At 36.4% G+C, this 13,212-nt stretch overlaps 1 protein-coding gene across 7 annotated transcripts in view; it reads right to left on the reverse strand.

Moving 5' to 3' along the window:
• Positions 1-8,321: 8,321 nt before the first annotated feature.
• The window catches only part of LOC107702635 (uncharacterized), a 6,859-nt gene continuing 1,968 nt past the window's right edge, over positions 8,322-13,212 (reverse strand). The window contains exons 2-9 of one of the 7 annotated variants that reach the window (XM_016505012.1): positions 11,759-12,100; positions 11,163-11,462; positions 10,960-11,073; positions 10,810-10,848; positions 10,641-10,679; positions 10,522-10,560; positions 8,616-8,965; positions 8,322-8,478 (exon numbers count right to left, since the gene is read on the reverse strand). In XM_016505012.1, the coding sequence (XP_016360498.1) occupies positions 8,428-8,478; positions 8,616-8,965; positions 10,522-10,560; positions 10,641-10,679; positions 10,810-10,848; positions 10,960-11,073; positions 11,163-11,462; positions 11,759-12,100 (1,274 nt within the window). In that variant the 3' untranslated portion in view covers positions 8,322-8,427. Of the gene's footprint in view, positions 8,479-8,615; positions 8,966-10,521; positions 10,564-10,640; positions 10,686-10,809; positions 10,849-10,959; positions 11,074-11,162; positions 11,463-11,758; positions 12,101-13,212 lie in introns of all 7 variants that reach the window. The other 6 variants (XM_016505011.1, XM_016505010.1, XM_016505009.1 and 3 more) reach the window with 6 other exon arrangements.

A 13,212-nucleotide genomic window follows, 5' to 3' on the forward strand; every position in this document is an offset into this window, starting at 1 on the left:
CAATTCTAATAAGGAAAAACAACTCGTCATTCTCTCTTTTCCCCTCGGCTCTTCTGGCTTTTTTCCCTCAGATTTGACAAACTCACAATTTTTGAGTTAAGTCGAGTTATAAGGTCCGAATTAGCAGATATAAACTTGCATTTGCGAGAAAAAAAAGTCAGAATTGTGAGATAAAATAAATAAATGTTATGTAAAAATGTTATACTTTCCTACAATATAGTAGGTGAAAAACAGTATGTCCGAATTCACAGTACTTATAAAAGTGTATTCCTGGATGATCATTCTTGGTGCTTGCTGAAGTACTGTATGTCATCATCTTGTTCAGCTTGTGTGGATGCTCATTGACTGCAGCCGATTGTGAAGCTCTGGCTCAGATGCTCTCTGGAGCAGTGTTGCCAACTAATTTTCAGGGGAAGTTGCTAAAGGAAGTTCGATTTGTTGCTAAAAGTTGCTAAATGACGTTGTGATGTAACGCAAAATTGTGTCACTACATTAAAAAATTTTTTTTTAATGTTAATTTAGATTTGTTCATAAAATAATATAAATGCATAATATAATGTTAAAATATAAATAACTTTTTATATACAACACTGAATTATTGAACACTTACAAATTTCTGAAAGATTACACGTTTTTTTTTTTATTAGCTAGTAAACTAGTAAAACTACACATTCTGAACAATTATAGTTTTAAGCAGTGTATTAGTAGTCAGTATGCTACACTCTAAGAAAAGAATTCACAGGTTTTTACCTGCATTTTAAATTACGCATTGTATTTTGTGTTTCGGGTTACAACGGATGATGGATAACGGATAATGTCCTGGAAAATTACTAGTAGGGCCTACCTTTTCCATTTTTCTAGATATTTTTCTTACAGTGTACTAACTGATCAACAATCACAGGTACAAGCTGCTAACGAGGTGTATCATAAATCAACAATTATTAAATTATTATTATTATTATCAAATTGAACAATTGCAAATAGCAGTAACTTAATTCACGTGATGTGTGTACTGCTAGGCATCTTTGGTTTCCTCTTTTTGTGAAATTTAGATGGAAAATGTGTGCCTTTTTATTGTTTGAGCCACTTATCAAAAGTTGTTGCTAGGTGCTTTTGGAAGAAAAAGTTGCTAAATTTTGCGCAGCTGCAAGTGACGTAACTGTGACGTCTACTCTAAATTGGTCTATAGTGAAAAGCCAAATGAGCACCTTGAGTTTGCAGGGGAGAAAAATGGAGAACAAAGAGGACACCGATACAAGGAGGTGTAGTGTGTCAAAACACTGTTTTAAGTCAGCTTGTGCTGCACACTCAACTTTACTTTTGTTATTAGGGTATTTTGTCATTTAGCATTTTAGATGGTTGTAAAATAGCCTATATCTATTTCTGTCTTGTTTTTTATGTGGATATATTCCAGTGTTTATGGCCCTGTCTTGTATTTAGGGGCAAGTTTGTCTCCTATGGAGTAAGGTTAGGGTTATTTCAAATCTTTTAATTTGAACCTGTTAGAAAACAAAGCAGCACAGAAGGTAAAAACAGGAAAAATGTTTGAATTGATTTTCCCAGTAATATAATAATTAATTATCATGTGAAAAGATGGCTGCTTCTGATGATCCGTCACATTAACTTGCTATTAATAATAGTTTACCAGTTACAGTCTTTAGTAAGACAATTATGATTTTAAAAGACTCGACCTACTCACTGATGATCTAGTTTATTATATCCATAGTGTTCAGGTGAGATGTTTCTGATGGTCAGAGATCCAGTATTGTGGTCCAGTTTTAAACTGTCTTTGAATCTTTATTCATCACACAGGTATTCCTCATCATTGCTTTTATCCCATTTTATCCATAGCGTAATTGCATTCTTTGGAATCAGCTCAGCTTCCGTATCAGCTCATTTTCCTGTATTGTAGTAACATCAGTGTGTAGAGTGACAGATATTCCTTCCATCACTAACACTGACTTAATTTCATCTTTCAAACATGTATATGTACCTGAGATCTTGTCCAGCAAACCTTCAGACTTCCTACTCTTCACAATAAGTTTCATCTTAATTTCAGTCATTGCCAGTGAATAGTTGCTGAGACTGCAGTTATAGTTTGGTCTTTGCGATTTGAAGATAAGTCAAATACTCATCATATAGGCCAATAACAATCACTACCCAGTCAGCAAATTTCCTCTGGCGCGGATCTGGCCCATATCAACAGCTAAAGTGTGGCCCAGATTAGTTTGTGTTCGCCGGCCCAAAACTGGTCCACATCTTTTTAGCCAGAACTGAACCTAAACAGTGCCATAACCCAACCCAGAGTGAGCCAGATAATAAAAACAGATGTGGCTGATATATGGACCTTATATGATATTCTCACATGGCTGTGTTCTGTAAAGGGCTGATGGCCCTTATGTGGCCCACATGTGGCTGACAAACCAAATGCCATTATTTAACCATATTTACACCACACCTATATTTTTTTATTTAAAATACCCGTTACACAGTAAATCTTAAACACAAAAATGGATTCACACTCATTTTTAAAATGTTTATAGTAGAATTTTAATAACAGAATTACAATACAGAACATAAATGTGACAGCTATCAGCCACATTTGGCCCAAACGTTCTTGCTATCTGGGTAGCTTATGCTTTAGAAACTGTTTGACAAAACTAAATTCTTCTGGCAACGTTTGTCATGAGGGTCTCCAGTTAATGCATATCAAAAGCCAACAGCCTAGGAGCTGTTTAAAAAGAAAATGCGTAGGTTTTTCAGAAAATAGCAGGAAAAGTCATCGTGAAGAATTTCAAAATATCTGAAGAAAGAGGTTTAATGATTCTTTTTGTTTTCCTCCCACAGAACAACATTAGTCCAAACAAGTTCAATTTAGTGATGCAGCGGAATACTTTTTTTTTTTTTTTACTGAAACACAGAAACTGAAAGTTTTCATTTAGAAACCCGAAACCAAAAATAGTTTGAAAAAGAGTAATAAATCAAATTAATAAATAATCAACTCTCAAAAAAAAAAAAAAAAGTGGTATACAAACATTTAAATCGCAAATAAGACGATATGAACTTTTCTATCAACTTTTAATGATATAATTATGTTTCTTCAATTCATTGTTAAAATATAAACATTTAAAAGGTGGCTATACTAAAAACTTGTTTTCATGACATTTATTCTTATTAAAGTAATAATAAAGTAAAGTAGAAGACTTTTTTATTTGTTTTTTATTAATTAATTTTTTGTTGTTGTTGTTTCGGCCGAAAATGTTCAGTTGCCAAAATTCCGGTGCAACGCTAGTTAAACTGTACCTTACTATTACTAGCAGTAAGTTCTTCTCAAGTTGGGCTGCACTTTATTTAAATACAGAAGTAGGCGTAAATATCCCCCAATAAAGCTCATACTGTATGTTTTGTGTGTGTGTGTGATTAGATGTTGATTTAGTTACCAACATTCCTTAAAATATCTTCTTTTCTGTTCAACAGAAGAAACTCATACATGGTTAGAACAAATTGAGGGTGAGTCAATGAAATGCATTGATAGGATGTCCTACCTGCCTGTATTTGCATACCTCCATGCGAGAGTCTGGTGCGTGGCTATAGCCTAGAACAGTGGTTCCCAACCCTGGTCCTTGAGGCACCCCAACACTGCACGTTTTGCATGTCTCCTTAATCAAACACACCTGATTCAGGTCATCAGCTCATTAGTAGGAGACTCCAAGACCTGAAACTGGTGCGGCAGAGAAAGGAGACATGCAAAATGTGCAGTGTTGGGGTGCCTCCAGGGCCAGGGTTGGGAACCACTGGCCTAGAAGGCTGAGCCAGAGTGTGTTTAGCCCAGGGGTGCCCAAACTCGGTCCTGGAGGGCCGGTGTCCTGCAGAGTTTAGCTCCAACCCTAATCAAACACACCTGAACCAGCTAATTAGGCTCTTACTAGGCATGCTAGAAACTTCCCGACAGGTGTGTTGAGGCAAGTTGGAGCTAAACTCTGCAGGACACCGGCCCTCCAGGACCAAGTTTGGGCACCCCTGGTTTAGCCGGTGTGAAAAAACGAATTCAGATTCTGTTACAGAAGTGCAAGCCAAAATACACAGAGACAGAAAACGGGGTAAAACGTGGGTAAACACTGGCGGTGTTTATACATAATGGAGGAATTTGATGGGATGTTAGGGTCTCAATCGATATGACGAATCTCAATTCTTCTAAACAGGTAATCCTAATATGTTGGACCTTTTTTGAAATAACCCTGCTTTACCTGTTGGGACATGCCTTCACTTCTATAGACCTGTAAGTGCTGCGTTTGTGATATTTGGGGGAGGCATGACACACGAAAAAGGATGTTTGCAAAGGTTGTTTGAAACATGCTGTTATTTTTTGTTTTTCTGCTAGATGACACTAAGTGCAGAACATGCCTACCCTAGATTTAATGACATGTATAATATTACAACATTTCAAACAAACGTGCCAACATGTAGACCTCCCAATAAAAATGAGACAATGTTGTGGCCTGACATTCATGAAAAATACCTTTTTTTTTGTCAGGAACACAAGAAATTGATGTAGATGAATAGCTATCATTTCTGCATATATATATATATATAATGTCTTCATTTTAAAGTTGAGAAAATAGCACTGCAATTCCACCTAATGTCCACATGAGGTTGATATGACTCCACTAATTTTGCACATGGGAAATTTACGTTAAAATCACATGTGAAACCTGTACTTGGAACTTTTTCATTGTATAATTGTGTTAAACTCTTTCCCATATAAAATCTATGAGATTACATTTGAAACCCATCAAAAATCTCATAATGGAATCAACGACCTAAACAAATTACATTGAACCCAATGTAAAAGCTGTAATTTGATGTGATTGACTGAGGCAGCCAGCAGGGTGCATGATATATGATCTGACAGATAGAATCCAAAGCAGTGTCAGATACTCTGTTTACAAGATATAATTTTATTAACACAGAGATGCCTGTCACTCATTTGTACAAGTATGGGATGCTCCACAAGTAAATAACTCCGAACATGCTCCATTTCCCGTTGACTAGAATAGAGAGGCAGAATTAAACTTGAAATAAAATATTCTATGTTTCATCTACCAAGACATGAAGTCTGCACATTGAGTAAGCAGCAATTCACCATATTCTTCTGCAAGGCCTATATGGCCATGTATAAATGAATATAATTGATTCAGACTGAGCGTCTATTTACAAACATGCAAAGCAAATGTATTAAGCTGATGACAGGAACAGGCAGATGAGCTGAAAACATGAGAGAATAAAGTCTATAATGGATACATAATGTGATGCAATAAAATCAATCTTATAATGCATCTAAAACTACCCACCAGAAACAATAATACTGCATTTCTTGGGCAGGACCTTTTTTCCATCAATAATCTGTAAAAATCTGTAAACTCCAGTATGTTGAGTTCTGGTGTTTGTGATGGTCAGAGATCCAGTTTGATGATCCACCTTCAGTCTGTCTCTGAATCTCCCATCAAGAACATCATCATATAATGAGATCTTATTGGCCATTCTGTTGATTTGAACTATTCGAGTGTTGTCAGATCCAAACGTCCACAGTATCAGATCAGCTTTCTGTATTTCAGTAAGATCAGTATATAAAGTGACAGAATCTCCCTCCATCACTGACACGGACTTCACTTCATCCGTATAACCAAACACACCTGCAGAAGAGAGACTGTTTGATTTGAACTATTCGAGTGTTGTCAGATCCAAACGTCCACAGTATCAGATCAGCTTTCTGTATTTCAGTAAGATCAGTATATAAAGTGACAGAATCTCCCTCCATCACTGACACGGACTTCACTTCATCCGTATAACCAAACACACCTGCAGAAGAGAGACCGTTTTAGAGATTTAAGCTGAACAAATCATTGTCTTGTCTAAGGGTTAATAGGCTACTGTCATAATTTATGATGCTTTTGTCATTTCTTCTTGCAGCCTTCTTCTCTATTCAGCCGTTTTGTATGGACAAACTTCCACAGGATATTGTTGTGAATCCAGGAACAACTAAATGAAAGGAGGCCAGGGGTAAGATCACGGAATACTGAGTAATGTTATAATGCAGTAGTGAATACTGAAGGACAAACATCAACACAAACTCTTTTCACTTGCTCCACAGATTAAAATTTTCATTCAGGAATTGAAAATGCCAATAAAAGAGCTATCAGCGTTCCTTCATATTAAAATCATTTTGTTTAGATAGTTGAGTTTGTAAAGTGAAAGTCTGGAAAGCCATTTAAATCTACTCACCATTCGCGAGTAATGGAACGAAGAGCAAAACAAACATCTCCCTATTCCATATGCGAGTGAATGATTAGTAAAAGTTGTCATTTGTCGTTATTAAACTGTTCCGTTGAGTCTCAAAGCTCAAAGTCTCAATCAGTTCGTCCACTCAGAACAGTTTCTAAACGCTCTAAACCACTCCAACCCGATCTCATGAAAGTGCGTATAAATAGTACGCCAAATAAAAACGAAAACTCATGGTATTGATACGCAAAAATGGACTTTGGCGTGTATATGCTACGTGATGGGTAGGTTTAGGGTTGTGGGGTAGATGCGTATCATATGCACGCCAACAAATTTCGTATCATATGCACACGAAAACTGCGTATCATATGCACGCCAACAAATTTCGTATCATATGCACGCGAAAACTGCGTATCATATGCACGCCAACAAATTTCGTATCATATGCACGCGAAAACTGCGTATCATATGCACGCCAACAAATTTCGTATCATATGCACGCGAAAACTGCGTATCATATGCACGCCAACAAATTTCGTATCATATGCACGCGAAAACTGCGTATCATATGCACGCCAACAAATTTCGTATCATATGCACGCGAAAACTGCGTATTGTATGCACGCCAAAATAAATTTTTGCGTATCAATACCACGAGTTTTCGTTTTTATTTGGCGTACTATTTATATGCATTTTCATGAGACCGGGCTCAAACCACAAGGTAACAGCGACGGCTATTAACATAATTTAACTTTTACATGCAATTTCTATCATATTCAACCGACTTCAGATGAATAGGTAAGAATTATACGAGTGAAACTCTAAAAACGTCTTGATTTAAATGCTAGGAAAACGGTAAATCCGGTCAAAATAAGCAAACGTTCAATTGGAACTTCCCAATATGGGATCTGTCATGGAGAAAATAGCAAATCCGGAAAAGTCCCACACTTACAACTGTCAACAGTGAATGGGTGTAGGAATAGGAACTGTAAGCGCTGCCAACAGGTCAGAGTTCAAGGTTACATTTTGTGGAATTGGAAGTGATAATGTTTACAATTGTACACACTCATACACTATATATATATATATATATATATGCATTAGAGAGAGTGAGTTCCTGTGTTGAGTTACCAAGACAATGATTAAGATGTGACAGGATAAAAAGAATACCAGAAGTTTTATCATTCTATGCATAGAACTAGGCTCTTTCATTGCGTTTGATAGACACAACACAATAACATAAGACAGGTCTTTTATTATTATTAAAAAAAGTTGTATAAAATGTTTTGTTCTTAATGAGGCTGAAATTGAATTTCAATCAAAATTGCAGTCTCTCATTCACGGTTTAAAACAGCACAACATTTAGTTTGCCCACAAGAAGATGTTCAAACAGCAGTTTCTTTCACAAACAAAATCTCCCACCATTGCTGACACTGTCTTCAGTTCATCTGTCTCAGTCAAAGCTACAAAAATATCGGTGCAATACATTTTTTTTTGATAGCTTTATATACTTTAAAAAATATATTTGTTGCATAATAATACAATTTAAAATGCTGTACAAATAATAAATAAAATATATTTATCTATATTCATTTTTTTTTTTTTTACAATAGGCCTATATAAATTGCAAAGACACTAAAATTAAATAGTGAAAAAACGAAATAGTTTTGTTGTTCTTCCAGGACACCTTGTGAATGCATGAAAAATTATAAGGGGAAAGAATAAAATATAATACAAATGGATTTTTTTCAGAGCTTGCATACAGTGTGACAATGGTTTAGCGGTTTACTCTTGTGTTTACAGTAATTAGCCACTGTCTCCTGTCAGATAGGTGTAGTGTGACAAACTACTGTTTTATGTCAGCTTAAACTGCACACACAAAGTATATTTGGGATTTTAGATGGCTGTATAAAAAAAGTAGAACTATGTTCCATTGTTTTGGCAACTGAACTTAAATGTGGATTATATATACACTCCCATTCTGTTATCAAGGGCAAGTTTCTCTCCTCAGGATTGTACTCTGTCTTTTCTTTGGGACCTAAAGTATATTTGGGATTTTAGATGGCTGTATAAAAAAAGTAGAACTATGTTCCATTGTTTTGGCAATTGAACTTAAATGTGGATTATATATACACTCCCATTCTGTTATCAAGGGCAAGTTTCTCTCCTCAGGATTGTACTCTGTCTTTTCTTTGGGACCTTAAAAAAAAAGAAAAAAAAAAGCAAAGGTTAAAAACAAAGAAAGAGTTTGATGTTCTCTGATTAATTTGGGATGCAGTGATGTATATATGGTGTGATTTACATGAAGAAGGATGTGAAAGACTTGACATACTCACATGAGCAACAAGATTGAACGTCTTTGAGATCTTCCGTCCCTCACTGGTGATGTGCAGTTTGTAATGTCCATAGTGTTTAGGTGTGACGTTTGTGATGATCAGAGATCCAGTATTGTGGTCCAGATGCAACCTGTCTTTGAATTTTTTGTCATCATGTAGGTATTCCTCATTGTTTGTTTTATCCCATTTAGCTATGACAAAAAATTCAGCGAGTTTGTATACTTTGGAATCGGCAAACTTCCAACGTATCAGCTCATTTTCCTGTATTTCGGTGACATCAGTGTGTAGCGTGACAGTTTCTCCCACCATTGCTGACACTGACTTAATTTCATCTTTCTCCACAAAAGTATCTGAAAGAAGATAGGGATCAAATTTATCAGGTTGATTCTTGTTGAACAAACCTCACTTGGCTTCCAACTGTCCACATGTTGTTTCAGCAATCAATTGTACTTATTTTCCTAATTTCAGTCATTGCCACTAAATTTGATAAACTAAATTTGATTGAAGATGTAGGTCAAAAATCACGAGCTTATATCTTAGAAACATACAAAAGTAAGTACAATTAAACTTCTGATTACAAGGTTCTATAAATTTTGCATGTTACATTTTTGTGTATAAAAGAGAACAAATATAATTCTATTTTGTATTTTATTTAATATTTTTAATACTATTATACATTTCATAATGTTTTTATGCATTTTTATATTTATTCCAAAATAATAACTAAAGGCAGTAACAATTTGAACAATATTTTGGAAACAGTTTACAATAAGGTTTCATTAGTTAACATTAGTTAACTACTTTAGTTAACATGAACTAAGAATAAACAATAGCCTACTTCAACAGCATTTATTAATCTTAGTTAATATTAATTTCAACATTTACTAATGCATTATTAAAATCAAAAGTTGTGTTTGTTAACATTAGTTTATGCACTGTGAACTAACCGGAACAACTGTATTTGTATTAACTAATGTAAACAAAGATGAATAAAACTGTACTAAATGTTTATTGTTTGTTCATGTTAGTTAACACATTAAATGACACCTTATTGTGAAATGTTACCAATATTTTTTATTTGTGAACCAATGTTCAGCTGTTCTTTTTAATAGTCAACTTATTTCGGGTCAGTGTCATAAAAGCCCTGTAAACACTGCCACAGACACGAAGATATATCTTTCATTTCATCACACTGAATGCTCACTGAAAACTGATGCAGTCATCACGTTTTCAGACCATTTTTAGTTTTATTTTGACGTGACACAAAGTAGTGGTACCTAAGCGGAAGGTTGTTTACTTACTTTATAATTAGTCAATAACGCCATCCTTTTCTTCATTCAGACCGAGAGCTCGCACGAAAACAAGAGGTGGAATTTACTGCATGAACCAATCACATCCAATCATAACCGATAATATCCAATTATAGCGCGATGGAGGCATTGCCTCCTCTCACGTGACTTTCCCCCATTCATCTCAAAGAGCCTCCAGAAAAGTCATGGCACTTGAGTCTCTGTAGAAAGTCTATGGACTGAAGGGAGGCAAGCCGCCGCTGTAACTTTACCTGCGGGTGTCGCTGTTTGACAGCGTTACTTTATAAAAACAAGTTATTTTTATACTTTTAATGCCATATTTAGTAATATTTGCGATTTATGTTTGTAACATCGATTATTTTCTCATCCAATTTTTTGAGGAGACACGGCCTCCCTTGCCTCCTCGGAGGAAACGCCCCTGCCACAGACTTTCCACAACTTTTTAAAGGTCTTTAAGGCATCTGATTGCATTGACTATTTCTCATGTTACTCCCTGCTTAGGATAAATTGTTGTAAATGCAATGTTCTTTGTAATGGAATCAGCCAAATAAAGTCAGTTGGGAACCTTAAAATTGACTAGTTGTACAGTAACTTACTGTTTTGTGAATGTCTCTCCTGATCAGGTGTTTCTCCATCTGCTGAAAACAAACACCAATAATAATGTCTTGCATGTGGATTTATATGAACACAAACATGCAGAGATTCAGTATCTTACCAATGTTCAGCCGATTAGCGTCCCCAGCGTTTCCAATAACTACACCTTAACAATAAACACATGAAGCCCTTTGTCATAACTTTATGGTTAAAGTTCTTTGTAAAGTTGTTGCCTCAGTGGACAGAATAAAGCCACATTAAACATATAAACACAAGAGTCAGTCTCTCACCATTAGTTAGCCTAATATTTTCTTCTCCATCAGGTTGGCCTGTAAAAAATAATCACTTATTTTAAAAAATGAAGTAGAAATTAAATCTTTCTTACAAAGATCTTGTACAATATAGCTTTTTTTTTTGGTGTCAAATTTAGCTCTGATGACCTGCTTGTTTAGACCTCCTGTGGTGATAGTAATAGAAAATACCACACAAAACTGCAGCCACAGCCAGAGCACTAAAGCAAACCAGCGCTATATGACTTGCGGACAAACCTGGTGCTGTAGGAAAGAGACAGTATCATTACACTAAATAAATCACTAAGATTGTTGTTAACGTACTGTACATGAACATATCAGTGCTGCTGTACCTGAACATGGTTGACAGAGTTGAGTGATGTCCAGATGTTGAGTCTGGTTGCTGATGGGATTGTTGAGCACACAGCTGTAGCTGTTTTTATCCTGATATTCCACCTCCAGAGGTAGAGAGAGACTGATGCTGAGATCAGACACACTGATGCTGGACAATAAACTGTTTCCTTTGTACCAGGAGAGAGTCACATGACCCACATTCACCACTGAACACAGCAGCACACATCTGGACACTGATGATCCTGATGGTGAAGAACACTGAGAAGAGTTTCTGCTGATGACAGGAACAGGCAGATGCACTGGAAAACATGAGAGAATATAATACATTTTAATGTCACACTAAAACACCCTGATGCAGTTGGATATGTTCACAACATTGAACATTATGTCTGTCTTTCTGGTCTCCACAAATGACATAGGCTGTGATGCATGTCACATTTCACCCTTTACAACATAAATCGTACATTCAGCTTGCCTTTGTATCCAAGAGGCTTCTAGAATAACTGAAGAATGGGTTCAGAGGAAAAGTTACTTTGACTGTTATGTTCAATACTGCAATGAAATCAAATTGGCATGCAACTAGAAAATGACTCACCAGAAACAATAATACTGAATTTTTTGGGTGTGACCTCTTTTCCACCAATGATCTGCAAAAATCCATAGGGTCCAGCATGTTCAGTTGTGGTGTTTGTGATGGTCAGAGATCCAGTCTGTTTGTTCAGCTTCAGTCTGTCTCTGAATCTCCCATCAAGAACATCATCATATATAGAGATCTTATTAACCAATCTGTTGATCTGAGCTATACGTGTGCTTTCAGATCCAAACGTCCACAGTATCAGATCAGCTTTCTGTATTTCAGTAAGATCAGTATATAAAGTGACAGAATCTCCCTCCATCACTGACACGGACTTCATTTCATCCGTATAACCAAACACACCTGCAGAAGAGAGACCGTTTTAGAGATTTAAGCTGAACAAATTCAACTGAGAACCCTGAGTCTTGTTTAAGGATTAATATTGACTAAATGTATGGTGCTTTTGTCATTTCTTCTCTATTCAGCCTTATAGTATGGAGAAGAGTGGTGTGTGGATATCAAATCTTCACGGGTTCAGGCCACATTTCAAGTCCCTCAGGGTATTTTGTGAAAACAGGAACAACAAAATGAAAAGTGGCCATAAGAAAAAGTGAGTTGCAGTTAAGATAACTGAATATTGAGTTAGTGAATATTGGACAGACAAACATCAGCACAAGCATTTTTTTTTTATTTAAAGGTGCCATAGAATGCATTGATACAATATTTTAAATTCTCTGATGTCCCCAGAGTGTGTATGTGAAGTTTTATCTCAAAATACCCCACAGATAATTTTTTATAGCTTGTTGAAATTGCCACTTTTAGGGCATGAGCCAAAACGTGCTGTTTTTTGTGTTTGTCCCCTTTAAATGAAAATGAGCTGGTGCTCCCGCCTCCCTTTTCAGAAGAGTGCTGAGCTTCAAGAGGTCATGCTCCAGCATACCGGTGTTACGGTTTAACTGGTGGTGACCGTGTTACTGACCTCACATTGCTTCCAAATGCAATGTTTAACTACCACATTCCTATTTACGTTCTGGTAGCACGTGAAGGCAGCATTAGTGAAAACAGGCAGAGACAATGGTAGCTTTAGCAACATTAGCCTTACAGAGAGCCAAGAAGCTCTTTTGGAAAACAAAATATGACGCGTGATGCTTACTTTGTCTGGAGTCTGGACGTTTGCACACAAAGCGTTGGTATCGATCCCTCTTTCAGAAGCAAACTTTGCACAACAGCGCTGAACTTACCCTCGTTTGTGAGGCAGTCCGGCGTAAAATGATTAGCACAAACATATAGGACTTTTCCGTTTTTTTCCGGAACATTTCCTTCGAAAATGAAATGTAACCACCGTGTCCTCAGCGGTCTATGTAGACTCCTATGTTCGTTGGTGCATCCCTACACACGACACTTTTAATGGCTCTTTGGCGCTGACATTGTACCTCCAGCAGCAACAGCAAGAAAACAGTAATGGCGGACCGCTG

This window comes from Sinocyclocheilus anshuiensis, unplaced genomic scaffold (assembly GCF_001515605.1).
Source record: "Sinocyclocheilus anshuiensis isolate Anshui unplaced genomic scaffold, SAMN03320099.WGS_v1.1 scaffold802, whole genome shotgun sequence".
In the NCBI taxonomy this organism is placed as follows: Eukaryota; Metazoa; Chordata; class Actinopteri; order Cypriniformes; family Cyprinidae; genus Sinocyclocheilus; species Sinocyclocheilus anshuiensis.